At 42.5% G+C, this 27,256-nt stretch overlaps 1 protein-coding gene across 1 annotated transcript in view; it reads left to right on the top strand.

Annotated features, from left to right (window-relative positions):
- Positions 1 to 27,256, top strand: part of SPEF2 (sperm flagellar 2) — a 171,259-nt gene that overhangs the window by 132,123 nt on the left and 11,880 nt on the right. The window contains 4 exon segments of the mRNA XM_032629118.1: positions 5,826 to 5,932; positions 6,633 to 6,815; positions 12,273 to 12,365; positions 25,460 to 25,639. Coding sequence (XP_032485009.1) covers positions 5,826 to 5,932; positions 6,633 to 6,815; positions 12,273 to 12,365; positions 25,460 to 25,639 — 563 coding nt within the window.

The following is a 27,256-nucleotide window of genomic DNA, read 5'->3' as shown; positions in this document are numbered from 1 at the left end:
CCTGGTGGAATTGAACCATGAGGTATGTGGCTCCCTGCGGACTGTAAGCATCCAAAACAAAAACACTCATTTTGTGTACTGCAGTAAGCTCTGGGTAGTTACATCTTGTCCCAAACATCAAGTGTCAGCACATCAGGAAGACAGTCTTTCTCCAAGGGAAGCAATTTGGAGTCTGTTGAAATTAGAACACTTTTGCAGTGTTCCAAAGTCCCCACTTAAACCATAAGAACTCCTTTTCCTTGTAAGCCCATCAGTACTTTATGTAATGTCTATAGAGATTCAGTTCATAGCTATTTTGGCTTCTGCTGAGAGGCTATCAGGAGAGAACACCATCCAGCAATTTCTGTACCCTCACTCCTTCTTCAAGAGACAAAGCATTTAGTTGTTCAAGGCCTATAACTTTGTTCCAAAAACTAACAAGGGTCCCTCCTTCAAACTCCTCGTAGAGACCCTTAGAATCAGTGACTGGTCTCAGAGACAGGGCACAAATTCAGGAAGTCTAGGCTGTACTGGCCAGGCTAGATCATCCAGCTATGTGGTTTTTACAGGAATTCAAGGAGGAAGTAGTTGTTGCTGTCTGTGTGGGTCAGCAAAGGCTGTAGCCCATGGGAAACTTTTGGATAGAACTTTCCAGGAAGCAAAACAGGGGCGGAGTATTCCAGGCACCATGGAAAATGGAATCTACATTGAGATTTTGAAGGTGCATGACATATTTCTGTGATCTGAATCTAAGCAAGCAGAAGGAGTTTACCCGCTGAGAAAACCACAGGGCACCTGGGGGCCACACTCCTTTCTGCTCTGATCCCTAGATTTTGCCACCTGGTGAGCTATTCCTGTCAATAGCATCAGTCCTTTCTTATCGTACCTTTTCTCAGAAATCTTTCTGTATTTCTTGATTTGTGTAAATGTCAGACTAACTGAACTACCTTTCAGACCAAAATAGGGGGCTTACTTACCTGCCGATATATAGTATCATAGTTTTAGAATTTTCTCAGAGATGCTAAGCCTAGGAAAACCCACAGAGCTTTCTAGTTACTCCGTTCAGGGAACAAGCCAGGTACGCTTCTTACCCCTGCCTCTTGGTTAGTTGAGGCTTTTGGGGGAGACAGTAGCCATCTGCCGCTCTCAGAAACAGTCTCATCGTCCCTCAAAGCCATCCGGGAAGGATGCCCTTCTTGTAGTAAGTTGGCCCTACCACTGTCAGAGAAGATGGAGCTGAGGCAGGAGGGGAGAGGCGTCCAAAGCAAATCCTGTAGACACACTGCCCTTCATGTCCTGTGATTCTTGTCTTTCACCTCAGGAAGGAAATGACAGCAAAATGCTGTGCCCCTCTCCTGCCTGGAGAAACGGATTCTAGGGGGAAGGAGACCATAGCACCCTTTGTCCATAAGAGAAACCTGTAATATGAAGTGTGTAAATGTGGAGGGTAAGACTGCCTGCTAGCGACCGCCAGCTTCACCACATATGACCACTGTGACATCGGACAAATTAATTAACCTCTCTGTGCCCTAGATTTTTGACCCATAAAATGGTGATGGATACTAGTAGTTGACCTACTTTCTTAACTATAAAATAGGGATACTGGGTGATGATGATTAAATGATGTAGAGCACTTGGCATACTAACCAAAATGCCTGCTAAGTAGTAAGCACTCACTAAGATCGTTCCAGGAATAATGAGCAAGTGTAGGGGGGACAGGGATTAAGCAAAACTGCGGGTAGGCATTGGTGATTACTTAAAATAACCACATGGAGTTATTTTAAAGGTAGGCATTCTGAGTCGAGTCACCAAAAAGCAGAAAAGTCCTCAGAAGCTTGACCGTAACCTCCCAAAGAGGAAAAATCAATTTTTGAAAGCTTGTCTTAAAAAATAGCCTTGGCTTGTATATGATGAGATACTAGATCTTATGTTCTGTGGCCTGTGTCGTAAACATGGAGTGAAATCGAAGGGAAACCAAGTGAGTTTTTTTTATGGCACCAACAACTTCCGGACTGAATTTCTCAACGCGCACCATCTCAGCCAGGCTCACACCAAGGCTTCCCTCGTGGAAGTGACAAGAGGTTCCCCAGGGAGTAAAACCACCACGGAGCTGATGGTGATGACCATGAGCAAGGTTACCCTCAGGAGGGTGGAGAACTTGTTCCCATCCTGCCACGCCATCGCCAAGACCGGACGACCCCTCAATGATTTTATCTGGATGTGCTCGTTAGATGATATGAAGGGTGATGATACTGGCCCGGTATTCAGAATGAACAAATCGGCCAGAACATTTACATAGTTTATTGCTGAAGTAGAACAGCGAACTCTAAGAGAGAAATTAGAAAAAAGTAAGTTTTTCTCCGTCCTCAGTGATGGGATCTCAGACAGTTCAATCGAGGAAGCTGACCTTGTGTACAAGCAGTGAGCGTGCTCAGGGAAAGGACACTGCCAAACCGTTGGGGTACAGACAGGGGGAAAGAAGGGACCTCTGGCAATAAAACATGCCCCTGAGAACACTCTAATGAGAAATCTTCAACTTCGACTATCGAACCAAGACTGGGCAAAGAAACTGGTTGGTTTCGCAAGTGATGGTGCCCATGGCTCAGAGCGAGAAGACGGCAGCGGGGTGGCCCTGCTTTTAAGAGAAATCCAGCCACGTGCACTGACTGTGTATTGCTCTGCACATCATCTCGAGGTATCTTACAAAGCGGCGTTCCAGAGCATTCCCCTGTACAACGATGTCAGAGACCTTCTCCGCGGCACTTACCACTTCTATCACAATTCTCCTGTTCATAAGAGTACTCTGGTACTTTCAAAGGCCTTCACCTTCGACCTGTGATACCTTCTCAACTAGGAGGCCGGAGGTGGCTTCAAGGATTACAGGCCTCCCTCCAGAATCTTCTCAAAGGATATCAATTGTCCAGCAGCTGCATTCGGTAAGTAATTTTGAAATACTGTACTATTTTAGTTTTTTCAGAATAAAAAGAATACTTTTATTTGAAATAATAATTTTGAGGAAGATAAACCACTGTTTTTTCCTAGCCCATGTTACAGAAAAGGGAAGGCAGAAGTGACACCAATCATCAGAAAGCCAAAGACCTTGTAGAGTCCCTCCTGCAGGCAGACATTGTTAAATTTGTCCACTTCTTGCTGGGTGTCACTGATGTCCTCAGCATTCTGTCCCGCGTCAATCAGAACAGAAACTCTTCAATTGCTGTTATATTTGCCACCCTAGAGTCAACACTGGAAATGCTCAGAATATATCAGACAAGGTGAGGAGTCCGGGATGATCTGAGAGTCTATCCAACCAGACAGATGGACTTGGGAAACCATTTGCTACGTGCTTTTGCACATAATTGTCTACTTGGGGGATTTTGTTTTTCCCCTTCCCAGACGAGGGCCAAAAGAACGCCCAGTGGATTCAGTCACACACTTTCAGGGTAACTGCCTCCTCGCAGGAAAGCGAAACATTTCTGATGTGAGAAACATGGTTTTAACACATCTTATCAAGAGGCTGCGAGGCTGTTTCAGAGATGTCAACCAAGATGTGGTGAAGGCAGCCACGACTGGGAGCTTTAAACTGCGGCCAGCAAAGATAAATCAAGGTAACGTATGAACTCCGGCTCTGAATCTGTTGTTCTTTGATTGTCTGTATACATGTCTTTAAGATATGTGATGTTTTGTTGGGCGTATTGATTGCAGAATTTGGAGAAAAAGAGGTGTCCATCCTGATTGCACATTATGAACCAGTATTGGAAGCTGCCAAGGTGAAAATTGACGAAGCAGACACAGAAAGGAGCATGTTGAAATTAGAGATTTATGCTAGGTGAGCATAAGTAACCTAGTTGATATTTATAAATATTGGAATAAAACTTAGGAGTCTCAATCTTTTACATTTTTCATTTTTCCTCCTAGATTTCAGAACATCCACACATTGACCTGGGATTTTGTGAATTCTGTTTAGTTACACAAGTATCCGAACATCCTAACACTTGTGGACCTAGTGCTGAGCCTCCTTGCAAGTTCAGCTGAAGCAGAACGTGGCTTTAGTCAGATGAAGGGCACTAAGTCACAAATGCATGCCAAGGTCAAGGCTGATAGCATGACAGATCTCCTGATAATTCAGTTGAATTCTCCAGACACTTATAACTTTGACCCTAGGAAAGCCATTCACTGATGGAATACAAGAACACCATCTTCAACTGATGACACAAGACCTGTCTCGGATTGTTCATCAAACTCAGAAAGGCTTGACGAAAGCGATTAGTAATGTGACAAATGTTGACCTCATCACTGATCATAGCAAAAAGAACTATTTTCAAAAACCCGAAAGTTAAAAGTAAAAATCACCGGTCTTCATATCAAACACAAAAGGCATTTGGCATCATCCAGACCTACAGAGCAAAAATCCAAAGACTGGTTTTCCTCTGACTTTCTAATTCTATATTCACACATTCTTTCACATTCTTTGGGTGAAGTATATACTTCTAAGCAATGGTATTATTTTGATGTCTTCTTTCTGAGAGTTACTGCTAAGGGTAACTAGACTATAATTATGATCTGAGTTCCTTTTTGCCTGGCTTACAATTAACTTTTTCCTGGAAAATTCTAAATGACGGTTGCATTAGGTAACTAACTTAGGGCCAAATGGAAAGAGAATATTTTTTGATCTGTAAACAAAATTTGTAAGCTTATCTGTTTCCGCTACTGCATTATATGTGAAGGCCATATTATTATATGCCTTGGTCATTTAAGTAATGAGGCCAAATGTCAAAATAGTTTTCACATTTCACACTAGGGTTCCCAGATAAACAATTCCTATGTGAACTGAAAGTATTTTCTTACACTTTGCTTGCACCATAGCTGTTAGAGACAGTGGAAATATTTTACATATCTACCAGAATTTTTAAATACTTTGAGCCTCTTCATGGTTTCAATTGAGTTTATTTGCGGTTTCATCTTGAGAAACATGAATGGATAATTTCTAACTTGTCTGTAAACCAATATAGTATCATGTAAATATCATTTTACCAAAAGTTCCACTACCTGGGAAAGTTATTCTCATCTCTATAAAATTGGATATTCAGGTTCGATCAAAAAGGATAGAGAATTTATTTCTGAACAACCTGCTGGATATACAGTCTTATCAAAGAAAGAAAGATTCTGCTCTTGCTACCAAGAAAACTGCCTTCCAGATCTGAACCTTGCACATGTTATTTGAACCACTGAAATTTTAAAAGGATTACTACATTTTCCTAAAGTTTAGAGGAAATGATAAAGTTCATGTTGGACTTTAGAAATGCTAAAAACTTAGATATAGGAAGAAAAATTTGAGATTCTACATCTACATTTCACTCTGTTTTTGCGGTACGCGGGCCTCTCACTGTCGTGGCCTCTCCCGTTGCGGAGCACAGGCTCCACACACGCAGTCTCAGCGGCCATGGCTCACGGGCCCAGCCGCTCCGCGGCATGTGGGATCCTCCCGGACCGGGGCACGAACCCGCCTCCCCTGCATCGGCAGGCGGACTCTCAACCACTGCACCACCAGGGAAGCCCCTGTTTTGAAGACTCCAAACTAAAATATAAAGCCTCAGTATCTTACTCAGTCTGAACAACTTATTACTCACCGAAAAAGACGTGCTGACTTAGCTGAGAAACAACCATTGGAGAAAATCAGGAAATTGATTATTATTTTTATGTTTCCAAAGTGTCTCCTGTTTCTCTAAAGGCTAAGGTTTTAAAGAGAATGAATAAAGTGATTATACAAATATCCATTATTTGTTCTATTTTGGTGAAAGAAACAAATCACATAATAAAACGGAAAAATATTTCTCATTGTATTTTAGGCATAATAGGAAACAAAGCATTTGCTGACGTTCTGCTGGATTTGGTAACCATGAACCTTGGAACAAACAACTTTCCTAGTAGTTGGATGAACCTCACTCAACCTGAAGTAAGCTTCTATTTTGTTTGGATTTCAAGCTTTGAGAATTCTTCTTTAATCAATAAGTCAAGAGTTTTCAAATAACCAGTACCTGCACAGTAACCGACATTTAGTAGCAGGCAATAAACCTGGATGAACAAATGAATGAACTTCAAGTTAAGACACTTAGTATGTTCATGCTCAGTATTTGAAAATAAGTGACGATGCTGACAGTCAATGAAACACTACAGGGACCATGAGGCTCAGCCAGTGAGTTTGTATTTATTACTACCAGATGGAGTGATCCTAACTAGTAATAGTAGATGATTCTGGCAGTGCTTTCTTTTCCTTGTATTCTGTTCCTTAAGAAAACAAAGTGGTTAAAGAGTATTTCCCTACAAGTTGTAGAGCCCTCCCACACTCGTAATTAGCATCTTTATTCCTTCTCTGCTGAAAAGGTACAAAGTATAGTACAGTCAAAAATGTCAATTCCTTGTGTAACGGTAAGCAAAACCCATAAATGTCAAGGAAGCAAAAATCAGAAACACTAAGTTCTGTCTGGTGTGGATTGCTTGGTAGAACCTGAGGGAACAAAAGTGAGAACTGACCCTATTGGCCAAGCTAAAATCTTACTTCCTTCATCAGAATCTCTTACTAAGAAACGCGAGCAGGTAGAGTGTCACAAGAGAGTCATACAAACATTCCAATGGCATTTCCTGCTTTCTTCTAGTTGCAGGAGTTAACATCTTTATTGGTAACAAACTCGGAGTTCGTGGACTGGCGGAAATTCTTGTTAGTAGTCGCGCTGCCTTGGCCCATTCCTCTGGAGGAGGAACTCTTGGAAACCCTGCAGAGGTTCCAGGCTGTGGATGAGGAACACCTGGGCACAGTCACTTTCGAGCAGTATATGCAGGTCACTACCAGCCCCTGGTGGCACTAACCCTACCAGAGTACTTCTGACCTAAGAAGCTCCCTGATCTCACAACACCAGGTCTCATGGCCCATGTCTAGGCACCTAGAGTCAGCACAGGCACTGTCCAAGTCCCAGGTAGAAGTCTGGCTCCCACCCCCAGGGAAGGGTCTGAAAAAGTCAGAACTGCTTGGAGAGATAAGGGTTCTGAAAGAAATCACAGAAAACATCATTGTCATCCTACCAAGTGGTTCTTAACCTTGGCTGTACATTAGAATCGCCTGAAGAGCTTTTCATCAGCCCAATGCCCAATACCAAATACTCCGGGAGTAGCAACAGCAGTTACAATGAACACAGGGAAAGGGGCAGGGTTTTTTATTTTTTTCTTTCGGTCACAAGCGTGGTGAACGGTAAGATGTTTTTGGACACGTTGAGTTTGAAATGTCTGTGGGAAATGCAGACAGAAATGTCCCATCTGATATGGCAGATGCAGAAGCCAATCACTATCACGTAGGCAGTTGTTGGGGTTATGAATGGACCAGATCACCCGAGGGAAGTGTGTAAAGTGATGGATAATCCAGTAACATGGTACCTGGCCATTGGACTTGTAGATAGGATGTAACTACTGACCTTCACCAGAGCAATTTTGGGAGCGTACAGAGTCTAGATTGCAGAAGGTTGATGGAATAAATAGGTCTTTAGGAAGTGAAGATATGACAGTCGATTCATTTTTGAGAAGCTTGAGTAAGGAGGGAGGAAGAATGAAATGCCATAACTAAGAAGGGCCTGAATGACTTATTTTGTGTCTACTAATCGAATTCATCCTAATTCTCACCACTTCACATTGCTGGTAGACACGAAAGGTGGAAACTTTTATAAGGTGCTGACTTTGAAACAGGGTGATAATCTCTAGGTGCCTGTAGCTCATGTATATTTCACCATTGAAAGATCACATCTCTTCCTGCTTCTCTTTTCTTCCTTGATTAATGAAAGACGTGCTCATAGACGGCCCTGACGTTCCCACGCTCAGACAGTTGAGCCAGAGGAAATAGCAGTTCCACATCGAAGAGGTTCTTCCAGCCTGATCAAGAAAGGCGCATAGCTGATTGGGCTCTAATTTATGTACTTCCCAAGTAGAGCACTTTGTGAATTCTTTCACTGTCCCGGACCTGGGCTTACAACTTATAGAGATGTTTTGTGTAAAAACATAAACAGCAGGGCAAAACTTACTCTATTTTCTTGTTGGCTTAAGATTTTTAAAAGTGGGCACTCGTGAATATACCAACATTCACTCTTTACAGTATGTGCCAACGAACACAGGTTGTCAATTTAAACATCTTTTTGCACAAACGTGAGACGCACTTAGGTGTTCGTAATTTGTACCACAGTGCTGAGGAAAACCAGAAAGCTCCCTCACCAAAAGTGTGAATTTCTTAGAGAAAGTCGGCTGCTGCATGAAACAGAAACTCAGAAATACTTATCAGAACACTGCCTGGGTTTTGGGAGCAGTTGATTTCTGAGCTCTGCCCTCTCAGCTTACGCACCCAACGCCCACTCCTCAGGAGGCTCAGGACAAGGTGGCCATTTGGAGAGGCCCGCTTGACCTCCCCACACGACTCACAGATCTCTAGTGCTCTCCCCATCACACGCACAGGGTTCTTTCATGGGACGGTCAAAACAGCTTCTAGGGTAAAATCTTATGATTTGTTGAAAATGCCACCTTCGAACACAGTAGTCAAATAGTACAACTACACTGCTGAAATGAAGTTCTCTGGGGGAAAAATAAATAAATAAGCTCCCTACTCTGCTTTTTATTTTGCCTTTTTTCTTTTCTTTTGACTAACTGCAAGTTCATCATGACCGCCACTTAAGAGTGCGCTGATTTCCCCAGCTTCTAAAATGGAATAAGATACAGCGTTTGTGAAGCTGCTGAGGCTGCATACCTGGGCTAAGCCACGCGAGCATAAAAGTGCACCTGCCTTTGCTCCAGCCCTATTGCAGCCGTCACACTCTTGCCTCTGTCACGTGTGGATGTTTAGTCACACTCATGCAGAATGCTTTGATGGTGAACTCTCTAAACTCATCTTCTGTCAATGAGAATGCAGGTTATCATAGGCTTAATGAATCAGATGTTCTAGGATCCAAACAGCTCAGCACTTGTTCTCTAAGGGAAAGTAAACTAACCTAAAATTCTTTGACCATATTTTATTTATTCTTTGACCAAATGTCCACAAAGGACATTTCCACATTTCAAGGATAAATCACCTGATTATCCAGTGGGGCAAGATGTGGTTGACTGAACCTTGCTTGATTAATTTAAACCCAGCCTACAGTTCACGTTTAACATTTCGCACTGCTAACGTTTTCATGGATGACTTTTTTAAAAATATAAGTTGTTCTCTGATTAGGTTCTTTCTTCTTTCTCATGTGACCCTCTTGTATGTGAAACACTTTGAAACAGTTTCCTAATCTTTAAAATATCATCTATTTTTTAAAAACTAACATGACTGAATTCTTGGTTTTAAGAACAAGGGAAAATTCCTGTGCATTGAAAGAATTGCATATGGAATTGATGGTTGAGAAATCAGGGATGAGGAGGAAAACCTCTTTTAATATTTCCTCTTTATCACTGGTTTTCAGCAATTTGATTATCGTGCTCCTCGGTGTGCTTTTGTTCATATTTCTTTTGCTTGTGTTTCACTGAGTTTCCTGCACCTGTGGGTTTGCCGTTTTTGTCAAATTTGGAAAATTTTCAGAAATGTTTTTCCGAATATTTTTCCTGTACTCCCCTCCCCCATTCTCAAAATCCAGTCACATATTTGCCCCACAGGCTGCTGACCCTGGATTCTTTTTTCTTTCCATTTTTTTTTCTCTCTGACTTTATTTCATATTCATTTCTACTTCTCCATCTTCTAGTTCACTGATCATTTCCTTTGCAGAGTCAAATCTATTATTAATACAATCCAGTGTATTTTTATTTGAAATATATTTTTGATCTCTTTAAATTGGGTCTTTTTATATCCTTCGTTTCTCTCTTCATTATATGCATTTTTCTCTGTCTCCTTGAATAAATGAAATATATTTAGAACAGCTAAATGAACATCCTTGTCTGTTCATTCTATCATCCGTGTATTTCAGTGTTTGTTTCTATTGATTGAGGTTTCTTCTGACTATGGGTTATATTTTCTGGCTTTTTTGCATGCCTTTGTATAGGATGCCAGATGTTATAAGTTTTATATTGGTGGGTGTCCAATTTTATATACCTTTAAATATTGTCGGGCATGCAGTAATGTTATTTGCAATCAGTTTTATCCTTTCAAGGTTACAGTAAGATTGATAAGGGTGGGTCCAGAGCAACCTTTAGTTTAGGGCTAATCTAGCCCCACTACTAAGGCAATATCCTCCTGGAGGTGCTACCCAATGCCTTGTGTATCAGGAGGTCCTTCCACTCTGCCGGGTGGTAACATTTTCCCTGGTGGTAACATAGTCCCAGCCCTGTGTGAGACTCAGGAACAGTTCAGCTTACTCCTTTCCTGTGGTTCTTTCTCCAGCTTCTGGCATTTTCCACACATACATCCAGAGGTTGGCTTTCAGTCAAGACTTGAGGAGATCTTTCTACAGATCTCTAGGGCTCACCCTCTCTTTCAATGTATCTCTAGTGTTTTGCCCTGAAAATTCTAGTCATCGTGGCCTCCCCCAGCTCCAAATCTATCTTGTCAATCCAGCAAGATGTGCCAGCTCTATCTGGGTGCCTCTCCTGACACTGTAGCCTGAGCAATACTTGGGTCCTCATTGTTCTCCTTATTTCAGGAATTACTGTCCTGAGTTGCCTGTTGTCTAACGTCTGAAAAAATTATGTTACATATATATTGGATTTTTTTGTTTGTTTGTTTAAGGCAGGAGGGTAATTCTGAGCTTTGTCACTCCATCATGACCTGAAGCATAAATCTTACCTACATTCCTCATCTCTCTATTCTCCATGGATTGGTACTTATGGTCCACAGATTGGCCACTGGGCAAGGATTCTTCCCAGTCAGTGCAAAGCACTTACATTCAAAGCCCGAGCCCATGCTGGACCTTAGCTGCTTCTGTGTCTTCTCCCTCACAGGCTTCTGCATGGCCAGCACTCCTCTGTTCTAAATGAAAAGAAAACTCACCTCTGGGGGCTGCATCCCCTTACAAGCTACCTAGTGTCACTCCAGCTTTCTCTCAAAACACGGGTGATTCTTCGAAGGAAAGAAGGCACAAGCACAGGCCAGAGTCAGGTTAGGCTGGCCAATTGTTCTTGGAAGTAGGCAGTGCCAAGGGTAGATTGTCACTCTGGAAGATGGTAAGGGAGAAAGACCTAGGAACAAGATGCTTATGTATATGAAGTGCTTGACATGTTTAAAAGTTAAGATTGGCAAGACACATTCTTTGAACCCGAGGAATTAATACCTGATGTTCAGTAGCAGACATGAATGAAAACACCCAAAGGAATGAACTGAATGCCAAATATCTGGTATAAACAAGTCAAATTGGAGTTTCGAGGAGAGATCAAAGAGGGCTTCCCTGAGGAGGTGTGATCTAAGCTGGGTCTGGAAAGATGAGTAGGTTTACATTGGTGAACAGGTAGTCACCTCAGGTAGGAGTAATGATGTGAGCAAAAGAGCAAGAGTAGGAAATGGTTCTAAGCAGAGAATGACATGACAAGATTAAAGTTTTGAGAAAACTGATATGGTCAAATGGTCTGAGCTGAAACAAATAAGAGAAAGACTGGAAATGAAGACAGCTCCGAGGTTGCTGGAGCAGCCTGTGATGGAGGCAATGAGGCTGTACACCAGCATGGCAGCAGTAGACGTGAGAGGAAGGGAGAGGGGGTGAGGCATCGCCAAATGGGAACCGAGGGATTTGGTAATTAGTGTCAGACATGGGCTGAGAATGAAGGTTGTCATTAAAAAGTAGGTCCTGAGCTCTTGATTCAGTCAGTCACTCACTCAGCAAAGATTTCCAACACCAACAATATGCCCCAGCACCACACTAGGCTCCGAGAACAGAGAGCAACATGAACAGGACATGAGCGATATGAGCTAGTGGAGGGCACTGACCCCTCCAAAGTACTGCTATGCAAGCAACATCCGGGGCAGCGACCTCCCAGCTTCATTGCATGCTGCAACAGTTACAGTACAGCAGGCACCCCAGTATGTGGGGTTTCATTTATAAATTATTCACGTGTACTACTGCACTAATGCATTCTATACATTATCAAATTTTTTAAAATAAAAATTACAAAAGAATGAGATCCAATACATGTGAATGGAAGTTCTAGTATTTTCTCCAGCATCCCCATGGTTTCTGCACCCTACTTTGGAGAACACTGCTCTAGACACCTGCAGAGATGGCTTCAATCTCTGTGGTTTTCAGAGGAACAATTACATCTCAGTGTAACTTTAATGATTCTCATTTTTGTTTTCTGTGTAGGCTGGTCTGTGGTTTACGGGAGATGAAGATATAAAAATTCCAGAAAATCCCCTTGCACCTCTGCCATTCAATAGGCAGGAGCATCTTATAGAGGTAATTCCATAACATTGATCCATTTCTTGTCTTTTCTCCCACTTGTGTAATTAGTCTTAGACTCCACCCTGACTCCCGGGTCCTTTGCTGTATCCCCCAAGTGCAGAGTTTAATATTCACTATGGCGACAGCATAGGAGAGTCTGGAGGGAAGCAGGGACCAAAATCTTAGACAGGCTTCTCCTGTTTACTCACTATGTGATCCAAGACAATATCCATAAGCTCTCCGGGTTTCACGCTTCTCATCTAGCAAATAAGCTGGTACTGAACACACTTTTCGCTAAATGCCCTTCCCATTGTAAAAGCTTTGGATAAGAACTGACTTTCACCAATATATGTCTTTGTTCATTTCTCTTTGACTTTGACTAACTTGAGCAGCATTCCAAGAGTTTGCCTACTGTATTGCCCACTACCCATCAGATTATCATTATTATCATCAGAAGTACCATCACCATCACTATTGTTATCATTAGCTTCTATCCCTGAGGCCACAATAGAATGCGAGTCCTTAAAATCTGAAAACTATTCTGACTTCAACACATCCAAGCTCAATAAAATATGAGAAAAGTCGAATGGTAGATTCAGACATGAGAGCAAACTTTGTATATCGATTGATCGATTCAGCCCGCCATGAGTTAAAAATTGCAGTGCAAAATTGAACATGACTCCAGTCGTAACCTGAAAGTGAGCAATTCCCTTCCATGGGACGCATATTCTTTGAGCATCTCTCTTAGATGCTAGCAGGAGAGCAGGTGAAAGAAAGGGGTCAGGGAGTTACCAAAAAGTGTCCAAGACATGAGGCTGGCAGTTGTACGGGCAGTTTTTTGTTTTGGTTGTTGGTTGTTTTATAAACTGGAGGACTGAGCTCAATTCTCCTGTAAAGCTTTGGAAGGTGTCTCTATATGATTCTTTGAACAAATCTGTCAACAATATAAACAGGTTCTTCCTTCCTTGAGAAGAAGCCAGCAGTCTGAATACGATGTCAAGTAACTTCCTTTTCAGCCAGAAGTTTTTAGAAGTGTTTATCAGAGCAGAGCCCTTCCATGGCTCACAGAGCTGCTAAAGGCGGGAGACAGCCTGTGTTGGTCAGCCCCGAGGACTGCGACACAGTGAGGCCGGAAAGGGCCTTGGGATGCCAAGGAAGGGTGTGGCTCCCACCTGCTGCTACCCAAGCTGCTGGAAAGTGAACATAGGAAAGGAACAAAGTGGGGGGCAGAGGCAGGACCACAGAGCCTGAGAAAGAAGCGCTCTTACAGGGCAAACGATGGTTGACAGGTGTGTGTGTGTGTGTGTGTGTGTGTGTGTGTGTGTGTGTGTGTGTTGTCCAGAGGACAAAAGAGGGTGGTGTCCTCTCTGCTCCATGGACTGGATGCTCAGCATTTCATAAATCTCAACGCCCTTCAACTGGGATTAAAAGCACAGATGCCACGGCTGACAAGCTGCGAGGTCTTGATGGAATTACCTACCCTCTCTGTGCTGTGGTTTTATTTTCATCCCTCTCTGCTGGGAGTGTTGTGCAGTGTGAGTTCATATGTTTGGTACTTTTAGAACAGTGATTGGCACACAGTTAGCCCGATGTCAGTGTCAGCTAAACAGAAGCTAACCACACTAACTCTACATGGTAAAACACCAGTTAATGGTTAAGAAGCTAAAGAAAGGGGTGCAAAGGGAAAACATAAAACAATATAATACGTTTACTTTTTTGGCCATAATTAGAGTGAGTAAAGACCAAATCAGGGGAAAAAACACCCCATGAAGAGGGCTTGGCCTACGATCTAGCTGGCCACACCCAGCTCCCCTGCTTTGTCATCTGTGTTCTCTACAATCCAGGGCCGCCAGGGGTCCCAGGGACAGACTGTAATTCCTGCTGTCTGTGGGCTCAGATGACCTCAGAGTCCTAGGCACTGGGTAAGATGTCCAGTTGCATCCATAAAAGGAACCCTGAGACACGTCTGTGTTGCAATCCCATCGTTGTCCCCTGACAGTGACAACTCACTTCCTTATAACTGACAAGGTTCAGCCATGGCCTGGCTGCCCAGCTTTCCACACAACATCAAGAGCAACTATTCCAGTGTTTTAAAAATTCATAGGGATTTCTTGAGAAAAGGCAATTTAGCCTCACCATATGCAAATTCACGGTTTTGTCTTAATCTCTTCTCCACAGCTTCCGTCCACATGAAATCCTTCTATGTCTTTGGGCTGTTAATATTTTTTTAAGCCGGGCTCGTGGTTTGAAATACTAGCTGTTTGCTAACAAATCCCAAGTGTCTATTTCCACCACCCCTAACCTGTCTTCCAAACGTTAGACTCCTAGACACGACTGTCTATTGGACATCTCCACTTGAATGTTCTTGTAGACATTTCAAACTCATCATGTCCAAGACTGGGTCCCTGACTTCCCATCCCCACCACCCCACTGCCCCACCTTCACCTAGAGCCCTCTCCATGTTGGTCAGTGGCAACTCTGTCCTTCCTCTTGCTCAGGCCAAAACCCTAGGAGTCATCCCCCGTTCTCTTCCTTTTCAAAACCCCACATCCAGTCCTTCAGGAAATGCCCGTAGTTCTACCCTCAAAATACGTCCAGGATCAGACCACCTGTTCCAAGTCCCATTGCTGTCACTGGAACAAACCAGCCAACTTCACCTGCATGACAGCAGTGGCCTCATCACAGGTCCTCCATGTCTCCCTTGTCTTGGCTCAGGTCACAGGCAGATCACAGCAGCCTCTGCTCCAGCCATCCCACAGCACTGCGTTTTAGTCAGAGGAAAACCCAAAGTCCTCAAGAAACCAACCGGCCTTGCCTCTTCTGTCCCCTGTCTCAGCCACTCTGGCCTCCTCCATGTTGATCAAATGTGCAGGCGTGCTCCTACCTGAGGACACTGGCCTCAGCGCTCTCCTCTGCCTGTGTGGCCCTTCCCCTGCGCGTCCTACCTGCCTACTCCCTGCCCACCTCCAACCTTTGTCCAAATTTCATCTTCTCAACTCTGCAACCTGCCCCCCTTCCCCACCCTTCACTCCAATTCCCTTTTCCTTGACCTGCATTTTTTCCCTGTGTTTCCATAATGACTATCTAATTTACTTTATTTATTCTATCTTCCTCTTCTAGAAATTAAGCTCCTCAAAAGCACGCATCTTCATCTCTTTCCTAGTAAGTGCATTTCAAGCACCTAGAACAGTCCTAAGTACTTTTCTGGAGCCGTCTAAGGTTCTGCACAGTCAATAAGTACTTGTTGAATGAATGAAACCATAGTATTTGTGTTGGGTTTTGAGTCTATGTAACAAATTTCCACAAATTTAGTGGCTTAAACCAAGGCCCAGTTATTACCTCAGAGTTTCTGTAAGTCAGAAGCCCAGTCATGGCTTAGCTGGGTCCTCTGCTCAGGGTCTCAGAAGGCTAAAATCAAGGTGTCCGCTGGGGTTGCAGTCTTAGCTGAGGCCAATTCCAATATTTGTTCCAGGACTGGCTTCCAAGGTGGGCTGCTGGCAGAATTCAGATCCGTGCAGTTGTAGGACTGAGAACTTCAGCTCCAAGAGGCTGCCTGTGGTTCCTTGCCACATGCCCTCTCACAGTTTCAGAGTTTGCCTCTTCATGGCCAGCAGGAAAGCATCATGCTGGCTTCAAATCTCTCCCTGAAGGCCTGGGTCCTTTTTAAAAGGGTTCACATGATTAGATCAGGGCCCAAGGTTGGGCTCTCGTTTGATTAACTCAAAATCAACTGATTAAGGACCTTGTGTCTGCAAAATGTCTTTACCTTTACTCCTGAAAATTGGCTTTCCATCACATTTACAAATCCCACCCATACTCAAGGGGAAGGGATTATACAAGATATGTATTTGAGGGGGTTTTCCAGGGAAACTTTGAAGCCTTCTTAGGAGTCTTCCTATAACAACATTTTAAATGATCTTAAGAACATAGCAGGCCTCACCTTTTTTGAATGTCTCATCCATTGGTTTAAAATCAAGCCTGTGTAATTACAGGAAGAGTTCACATGTCAACTTATTTTTTTTTTTTTTTTGCCCATCTTCCTTCAATATATCACATTGAACTTCTTTGTTAATGGAAATAATGTGGTGCACCTACACAGCCTTTTTAAGAGCATTTCAATGAAAATAGTATTAAAGTTCAAGGATTCATATGAAAGAAATGGAAGATAAATATGAAAGGACAATGCCATGGTTATCTGTTGGTGTCAGCTCCCTTCTACCCCTAGTCCTGCTGGGAATCCCTGAGGATTTCCAAAGGCAAGTGGGAAGATGAAGAAAATATAAGGTCCTAAAGGAACCCAAAAGCTGGATCATGACTCTTCAAATGCCTAAGGCTGCCTTACCATCAGAGAGTGTTTTGAAGCATCTGAGCCTAGCTCAGTGCCACAGCAGACCCTCAGTAAATGTTTGATAAAAAGGGGTGACTGAATGAATGAGCTTGCAGAGCCCATTGACCTCTAAGATTCTTTTCAGATTCATGGCATAACAGACTTCATGTATTTTCCTATCAAAGTTATTTTTATTTAAATTTTATTGGATTTGTCAAATAGAAAATAATTTTTCCAATTGTTATCTCATGGATGTATAATTGGGTTGTAAGGACTGTCAGTAATAAAGAATAACATAGTGTCTCTAGATCTAGGCACTTGCTTCTTTAAGTGTAGGCCAGGGCCAGTGTCTTGGGAATTGTATAGGAGCTTGCTAAACATGCAGAATCTGAGACTGCTCCAGAGCCATTTACTTAATAAGAATCTACATTTTATTTTTATTTTATTTTTTTAACATCTTCATTGGAGTATAATTGCTTTACAATGGTGTGTTAGTTTCTGCTTTATAACAAAGTGAATCAGCTATACATATACATACATTTTTAAAAGATTCTCCAGAGGACCTTCAAGATGGCAGAGGAGTAAGACATAGAGATCACCTTCCTTTCCACAAATACATCAAAAATACATCTACATGTGGAACAACTCCTACTGAACGCTGGCAGAAGACCTCAGACTTCCCAAAAGGCAAAATACTCCCCACGTACCTGGGTAGGGCAAAAGAAAAAAAAAAAACAGAGACAAAAGAATAGGGACTGGACCTGCACCAGTGGGAGGGAGCTGTGAAGGAGGAAAGGTTTCCACACACTAGGAAGCCCCTACGCGGGCGGAGACTGCGGGTGGCGGAGCGGGGAAGCTTCGGGGTGGTGGAGGAGAGCACAGCAACAGGGGTGCGGAGGGCAAAGCGGAGAGATTCCCGCACAGAGTATCGGTGCCGACCGGCACTCGCCAGCCCGAGAGGCTTGTCTGCTCACCCACCAGGGCGGGTGGGGGCTGGGAGCTGAGGCTCGGGCTTCGGTCGGAGCTCAGGGAGAGGACTGGGGTTGGCGGCATGAACACACCCTGCAGGGGGTTAGTGCACCACGGCTAGCCGGGAGGGAGTCCGGGGAAAAGTCTGGACCTGCCTAAGAGGCAACAGACCATTGTTTTGGGGTGCGCGAGGAGGGGGGATTCAGAGCACCACCTAAAGGAGCTCCAGAGACAGGCGCGAGCCACGGCTATCAGCACAGACCCCAGAGACGGGCATGAGATGCTAAGGCTGTTACTGCAGCCACCAGGAAGCCTGTGTGCAAGCACAGGTCACTGTCCACACCTCTCCTCCCAGGAACCTGTGCAGCCCGCAACTGCCAGGGGCCTGTGATCCACAGACAACTTCACCAGAAGAACACATAGTACGGCTCAGGCTGGTGCAATGTTATGCTGGCCTCTGCCCTCACAGGCTTGCCCCTAATTCCGTGCCCCTCCCTCCTGGCCTCAGAGAGCCAAAGCCCCCTAAGCAGCCGCTCCTTTAACACCCTCTGATGTGGGTAAAGAACAGGTGCCAGAAGGTGACCTACATGCAGAGGTGGGACCAAATCCAAAGCTGAACCCCAGGAGCTATGCAAACAAAGAAGAGAAAGGGAAATCTCTCCCAGCAGCCTCAGGAGCAGCGGATTAAATATCCACAATCAACTTGATGTACCCTGAATCTGTGGAATACCTGAACAGACAATGAATCATCCCAAAATTGAGGTGGTGGACTTTGAGAGTAACTGTAGACTTGGGGTTTGCTGTATGTGATTGACTAGTTTCTGATTTTTATGTGTATCTTATTATAGTTTTTAGCACTTGTTATCATTAGTGGATTTGTTTATTGGTTTGGTTGCTCTCTTTTTCTTTTTAATTACTCTTTTTAAAATAATTTTTTAAAAACTTTTTATTTTAATAACTTTATTTTATCTTCTGTAATGTTTTTCCCTCCCTTTTCTTCTGAGCTGTGTGACTGACAGGGTCTTGGTGCTCTGGCGAGCTGTCAGGCCTTAGCCTCTGAGGTGGGAAAGCTGAGTTCAGGACATTGGACCACCAGAGACCTCCTGGCCCCATGTAATATCAATCGGCGAGAGCTCTCCCAGAGATCTCCATCTCAATGCAAAGACCCAGCTCCACTCAATGACCAGCAATCTCCACTGCTGGACACCCTATGCCAAACAGCCAGCAAGACGAACACAACCCCACCCATTAGCAGAGAGGCTGCCTAAAATCATAGTAAGTTCACAGACACCCCAAAACCTACCACTGGACGCAACCCTGCCCAGCAGAAAGACAAGATCCAGCCTCATCTACCAGAACACAGGCACCAGTGCCCTCCACCAGGAAGCCTACACAACCCACTGGACCAACCTCATCCACTGGGAGCAGAAACCAAAAACAACGGGAACTACAAACCTGCAGCCTGCAAAAAGGAGACCCCAAACACAGTAAGTTAAGGAAAATGAGAAGACAGAGGAATATGCAGCAGATGAAGGAGCAAAGTAAAAACCCACCAGGCCAAACAAATGAAGAGGAAAGAGGGAGTCTACTTGAAAAAGAATTCACAGTAATGGTAGTAAAGATGATGCAAAATCTTGTAAATAGAATGGAGAAAATACAAAAAACGTTTAACAAGGACCTAGAAGAACTAACAAGCAAACAAACAGTGAGGAACAACACAATAAATGAAATAAAAAATTCTCTAGAAGGAATCAATAGCAGAACAACAGAGGCAGAAGAATGGACAAGTGACCTGGATGATAAAATGGTGGAAATAACTACTGCAGAGCAGAATAAAGAAGAAAGCATGAAAAGAATTGAGGACAGTCTTAGAGACCTCTGGGACAACATTAAATGTACCAACATTAGAATTATAGGGGTCCCAGAAGAAGAGAATAAAAAAAAGGACTAAGAAAACATTTGAAGAGATTATAGTTAAAATCTTCCCTAATATGGGAAAGGAAATAGTCAATCAACTCCAGGAAGCACAGAGAGTCCCATACAGGATAAATCCAAGGAGAAACACACCAAGATACATATTAATCAAACTATCAAAAATTAAATACAAAGAAAAAATATTAAAAGCAGCAAGGGAAAAGCAACAAATAACGTACAGGGGAATCCGCATAAGGTTAACAACTGATCTTTCAGCAGAAACTCTGCAAGACAGAAGGGAGTGGCAGGACATAATTAAAGTGATGAAAGGGAAAAACCTACAACCAATATTACTCTACCCAGCAAGGATATCATTCAGATTTGACGGAGAAATTAAAACCTTTACAGATAAGCAAAAGCTAAGAGAATTCAGCACCACCAAACCAGCTTTACAAGGAACGCTAAAGGAACTTCTCTAGGCAGGAAACACAAGAGAAGGAAAAGACCTACAATAACAAACCCAAAACAATTAAGAAAATGGTAATAGGAACGTACATATCAATAATTACCTTAAATGTAAATGGATTACATGCTGCCACCAAAAAACATAGACTGGCTGAATGGATACAAAAACAAGACCTGTATATATGCAGTCTACAAGAGACCCACTTCAGACCTAGGGACACATACAGACTGAAAGTTAGGGGAGGGAAAAAGATATAGCATGCAAATGGACATCAAAAGAAAGCTGGAGTAGCAATTCTCATATCAGACAAAATAAACTTTAAAATAAAGACTATTACAAGAGACAAAGAAGGACACTACATAATGATCAAAGGATCAATCAAAGAAGATATAACAGTTGTAAATATTGATGCACCCAACATAGGAGCACCGCAATACATAAGGCAAATGCTAACAGCCATGAAAGGGGAAATCGACAGTAACACAATCATAGTAGGAGACTTTAACACCCCACTTTCACCAATGGACAGATCATCCAAAATGAAAATAAATAAGGAAACACAAGCTTTAAATGACATATTAAACAAGATGGATTTAAATGATATTTATAGGACATTCCATCCAAAAACAACAGAATACACTTTCTTCTCAAGTGCTCATGGAACATTCTCCAGGATAGATCAGATCTTGGGTCACAAATCAAGCCTTAGTAAATTTAAGAAAATTGAAATCATATCAAGTATCTTTTCTGACCACAACGCTATGAGACTAGATATCAATTACAGGAAAAAAATTGTAAAAAATACAAACACATGGAGGCTAAACAATACACTACTAAATAACCAAGAGATCACTGAAGAAATCAAAGAGGAAATTAAAAAAATACCTAGAAACAAATGACAATGAAAACATGATGACCCAAAACCTATGTGATGCAGCAAAAGCAGTTCTAAGAGGGAAGTTTATAGCAATACAATCCTACCTCAAGAAACAAGAAAAATCTCAAATAAACAACCTAACCTTACACCTAAAGCAATTAGAGAAAGAAGAAAAAAAGAACCACAAAGTTAGCAAAAGGAAAGAAATCATAAAGATCAGATCAGAAATAAATGAAAAAAAAATGAAGGAAACAATAGCAAAGATCAATAAAACTAAAAGCTGGTTCTTTCAGAAGATAAACAAAATTGATAAACCGTTAGCCAAACTCATCAAGGAAAAGAGGGAGTGTACTCAAATCATAAAATTAGATATGAAAAAGGAGAAGTTACAACAGACACTGCAGAAACACAAAGCATCCTAAGAGACTACTACAAGCAACTCTATACCAGTAAAATGGACAACCTGGAAGAAATGGACAAATACTTGGAAAAGCAGAACCTTCAGATACTGAATCAGGAAGAAATAGAAAATATAAACAGACCAATCACAGGCACTGAAATTAAAAATCTTCCAACAAACAAAAGCCCAGGACCAGACAGCTTCCCAGGCAAATTCTATCAAACATTTAGAGAAGAGCTAACACCTATCCCTCTCTAACTCTTCCAAAATATAGCACAGGGAGGAACACTCCCAAACTCATTCTACAAGGCCACCATCACCCTGATACCAAAACCAGACAAAAGATGTCACAAAAAAAGAAAACTATAGGCCAATATCACTGATGAACAGAGATGCAAAAATCCTCAAAAAAATACTAACAAACAGAATCCAACAGCACATTAAAAGGATCATACATGATGATCAACTGCGGTTTATCTCAGGAATGCAAGGATTCTTCAATATAAACAAATCAATCAATGTGATAAACCATATTAACAAAGTGAAGGAGAAATACCATATGATCTTCTCAATAGATGCAGATAAAGCTTTTGACAAAATTCAACACCCATATATGATAAAAACCCTCCAGAAAGTAGGCCTAGAGGGAACTTACCTCAACATAATAAAGACCATATATGACAAACCCACAGACAGCATCATTCTCAATGGTGAAAAACTGAAACCATTCCACTTAGATCAGGAACAAGACAAGATTGCCCACTCTCACCACTCTTATTCAACATAGTTTTGGAAGTTTTAGCCGCAACAATCAGAGAAGAAAAAGAAATAAAAGGAATCCAAATCGGAAAAGAAGAAGTAAAGCTGTCACTGTTTGCAGATGACATAATACTATACATAGAGAATCCTAAAGATGATACCAGAAAACTACTAGAGCTAATCAATGCATTTGGTAAAGTAGCAGGATACAAAATTAATGCACAGAAATCTCTTGCATTCCTATACACTAATGATGAAAAATCTGAAAGAGAAATTAAGGAAACACTCCCATTTACCACTGCAACAAAAAGAATAAAATACCTAGGGATAAGCCTACCTAAGGAGACAAGAAACCTATATGCAGAAAACTATAAGACACTGATGAAAGCAATTCAAGATGTTACAGATGGAGAGATATACCATGTTCTTGGATTGGAAGAATCAACACTGTGAAAATGACTAAAGCAATCTATAGATTCAATGCAATCCCTATCAAACTACCAATGTCACTTTTCACAGAACTAGAACCAAAAATTTCACAATTTGTAATGAAACAAAAAAGACCCCAAATAGTGAAAGCAATTTTGAGAAAGAAAAACGGAGCTGGAGGAATCAGGTTCCCTGACTTCAGAATATACTACAAAGCTACAGTAATCAAGACAGTATGGTACTGGAACAAAAACAGAAATATAGATCAATGGAACAGGATAGAAAGCCTAGAGATAAACCCATGCACATATGGTCACCTTATCTTTTTTTTTTTTTTTTTTGCAGTACACGGACCTCTCACTGTTGTGGCCTCTCCTGTTGCAGAGCACAGGCTCCGGACGCACAGGCTCAGCAGCTGTGGCTCACAGGCCTAGCCGCTCCACAGCATGTGGGCTCCTCCTGGACCAGGGCACGAACCTGTGTCCCCTGCATCAGCAGGCGGACTCTCAACCACTGCACCACCAGGGAAGCCCGGTCACCCTATCTTTGATAAAGGAGGCAAGAATATACAATGGAGAAAATACAGTCTCTTCAATAAGTAGCGCTGGGAAAACTGGCCAGCTACATGTAAAAGAATGAAATTAGAACACTCCCTAACACCATACACAAAAATAAACTCAAAATGGATTAAAGACCTAAATGTAAGACTGGACACTATAAAACTCATAGAGGGAAACATAGGAAGAACATTCTTTGACATAAATCACAGTAAGATCTTTTTTGACCCACCTCCTAGAGAAATGGAAATAAAAACAAAAATAAACAAATGGGACCTAATGAAACTTAAAATCTTTTGCATAGCAAAGGAAAACATAAACAAGAGAAAAAGACAGCCTTCAGAATGGGAGAAAATATTTGCAAATGAAGCAACTGACAAAGGATTAATATCCAAAATATACAAGCAGCTCAATATCAGAAAACAGACCACTCAATCCAAAAATGGGCAGAAGACCTAAATAGACATTTCTCCAAAAACAATATACAGATTGCCAACAAACACATGAAAGGATGCTCAACATCACTAATCATTAGAGGAATGCAAATCAAAACTACAATGAGGTATCACCTCACACTGGTCAGAATGGCCATCATCAAAAAATCTATAAACAATAAATGCTGGAGAGGGTGTGGAGAAAAGGGAACCCACTTGCACTGTTGGTGGGACTGTAAATTGATACAGCCACTATGGAGAACAGTATGAATGTTCCTTAAGAAACTAAAAATAGAACTACTAGGCATATACCTTGAGAACCATAATTTAAAAAGAGACACGGGCGCTTCCCTGGTGGCGCAGGGGTTGAGAGTCCGCCTGCCGATGCAGGGGACGTGGGTTTCTGCCCCGGTCCTGGAAGATCCCACATGCCTCGGAGCGGCTGGGCCCGTGAGCCATGGCCGCTGAGCCTGCGCGTCCGGAGCCTGTGCTCCGCAACGGGAGAGGCCACAACGGTGAGAGGCCCATGTACTGCAAAAAAAAATAATAATAATAAAGAGACATGTACCACAATGTTCATTTCACCTCTATTTACAATAACCAGGACATGGATGCAACCTAAGTGTCCATTGACAGATGAATGGATAAAGAAGACATGGCACATATATACAATGAAATTTTACTCAGCCATAAAAAGAAACGAAATTGAGAGAAGAACAAATACCGTATGCTAACACATATGTATGGAATTAAAAAAAAAAAGAAAATGGTTCTGACGAACCTAGGGGCAGGACAGGAATAAATATGCAGACATAGAGAATGGACTTGAGGACATGGGGAGGGGGAAGTGTAAGCTGGGAAGAAGTGCAAGAGTAGCATGGACATATATACACTACCAAATGTAAGATGGATGGCTAGTGGGAAGCAGCTGCATAGCACAGGGAGATGAGCTCAGTGCTTTGTGACCACCTAGAGGGGTGGGATAGGGAGGGTGGGAGGGAGACACAAGAGGGAGGAGACATGGGGATATATGTATATGTATAGCTGATTTACTTTGTTATACAGCAGAAACTAAACAATATAAAGCAATTATACTACAATTAAGATGTTAAAAAAAATCAGTTCCATGACTTTATAAAGACATATTTATTAAAAAAAAAAAAAAAAAAAAGATTCTCCAGGTCACTGCATGCAGATGTTTGAGAAGAGTCAGTCACCTCCCCAAACAGGGCCACGTAACTACTTAAGTGTGACCTCTGTGTCCCAGAGCTTGGCCTAGGATTTGCGGGGCCCCAGAGGATATTAGGTCCCGGAGCACTAACTCCTCACGCTGTCAAATGCATGAGACACTGCATCTAGATCTGAGCGTCAGCTCAGTTATTCAGGATGCGGGAGAGATTTGCCAAACAAGCTGATATTCAGTGATAAGCACGGTCTTTCCGCATGGGAGTCTACACTGGAAGAAGTCACATTACAGTCAATAGTCTGGGGAGTTCAGTGCAACGTGGGCCAGTTTAAAGAGTCTAATGGCTCAAGTCCCAGTGGCTTTGGGCATTGTTCCCTGCCTTCTCCCTACTCCCCAAGGAGTGAGATGTACCAGAAGCTTCACGGTTGGGAGTCGGGGCCCAGTTTGTCAAGATGGAGCTGAGGATGGACAGAGGGGTCCTTGCTCCCTTTTCCTACTTAACATGTCATCCCTGCCACCTTAATTAGCACATTCATTCCTAAGTATGTTGGTACCATTGATTAGCATACAATTTTCTTTAACATCAGAATGTTTCTAGCCCTACTTTTTATGTTTTTTTACTTAGCATACTCTTCAGTTCATACCATTCATTACATGTTGATTATAGTAATTCAGTCCTCAGAAAGTGACCGTATTCCAAAACTTCGGGAGGGATTCTTCATTGCCCATCCATCTACTGTCTACCAAAGTGTATGCATCTGACCTGTGGCTGAAATTCTTTTGTATGACAGTTTTTCTTTAGATTGTTTGCTGACTGTGAGAAGGAGCCACCTCAGCTTGACTACACACAGATGCTGCTTTATTTTGCTTGCCATCCAGACAGTGTGCAAGGGGTCTACAGGGCCCTCAGTGTGGCCACTGGGACTCACGTCTTCCAGCCAACTGAAATGCCTCCTCTTGGTGCAGAAAAGGTAATTGTGGTCCAGAAATGGACTAGCGTTGGGGTTGGAGGGGATTCCAAAAGATCCTAAACTTCTAAGAACAAAGACTGGCTTTTATCAATCTCTGTATTTTCCCAGGTTCCTCACACGATGCTTTACTAGGTCTTCGATAACGCCTTACTCAATTGGATTAAGAACTAGGGACCCACTATCTAAAAAATGTTTTGGTAGTTAAATCCAAATTTGCTCAAAGTTTCTTTGGTGAAACCAAAGTTTGCTCTGTAAAGGGCAGCCTTTACTTTGCATGAAGTGCTGATCCTGAGAAATGAGAAAGATAGTCACACTCTGTGGAAATTCTATGTAAAACAAGTTCAGGCCTCAGACACATCCCACATGTAGATGACACTTGATAGTATTTCAGGCCCAAACCTGGCCACCTGAATTCCACAGGCACTTTGTATCACCTGCATCCAGTGACAGAAAAGCTTAATGTCCAATAAAACCTCACATCCCCCTGTCGATTTCTAAAGGGTTGACATTCCCTGTTTTGGGGGAGGTAGAAAAGCCTCAGAACAGGGAAATGACTAATACACTTATTAGGTGTCCATTGGCATGACTTTTTACTCTTCACCTGACCTTTTGGGACAGAGCAGTGGCCCTCATGATGGAATGATTTTTTCTGCTCTTCTTTGTGGACCCAGAGGGGAGAGGGATGCTGCACAGTTCAGACTCCTCGGATGTCCTAGCTGCAGTTCTTTTCCTTTCATACATGTTTGTCAAAACAGAGTAGGCTGGGTTGTCTGAAAAAAAAATGGGAAGTTCCTATGACAGCTTTCACATCCCAGAAGACGTAGACTCTTTTATAGGCAGCCCTATATTTCAGCCCTGAGCAGATGACCCGGAGGATGTCCTATCCCTTCCATCAGGGGGAGGGCGAGGCCAGAGTGCTGCCTAGGAAGCTGACAACTCAAGGCTCTTCACCTCGATGTACTTTAGACTCAGCATTAACACTGACACAGTGACAGAAAGTTCAGGAAGGAGTTACTGTTATTTCCACTCAAGAATGCTGTCTTCTTAGAACATAGGAAGACCATTTACATTTTCCCAAATAAATGACGAGTTAGATGTGGTCTGCGTACATCTCTCTACGGATTGGGTCTCCTTCACCCAACACTGGCATGGATCATAACCTGCCTGGAGGTCTCAACCTGTCCTCAGGGAGACCTTCCCTGACCTGGAATGGTGGCAGGCAACCCTGCCCTGTGTTCCCATAGCATGCTGTGCTCCCCCCTTCACCATAATCCTCATAGATAACTACTTATACAGGGTCAGCTTCCTTTCTGGACTCTGGGCACCCTGTGGGCAGGGCCATCTGTCTTGCTCTGCATCCCCTAACCTGCCTTCCTGAATCTGAATTACGGCTACAGGGCTCAGTAAACATTTCACTGAGTGGAACAATCAATTACTTCATTAATTAACTTTGTAAATCCTACCCTCTGTGTAGCCCTGTGATCTGCAAAGGATATAGAAGAAGCCAAATTTGCTCCAAAGGGATTCCATCTAATTGCCCTTATCCATACAGGAAAGAATGGGAGAATGATTTTCCACACATGGAGGGAACACAGAATAAAGGACAGATTAACATGG

The sequence above is a fragment of the Phocoena sinus genome, chromosome 3 (genome assembly GCF_008692025.1).
Source record: "Phocoena sinus isolate mPhoSin1 chromosome 3, mPhoSin1.pri, whole genome shotgun sequence".
NCBI classification, from domain to species: Eukaryota; Metazoa; Chordata; class Mammalia; order Artiodactyla; family Phocoenidae; genus Phocoena; species Phocoena sinus.
This window is presented reverse-complemented; position numbering and strand designations above follow the sequence as displayed.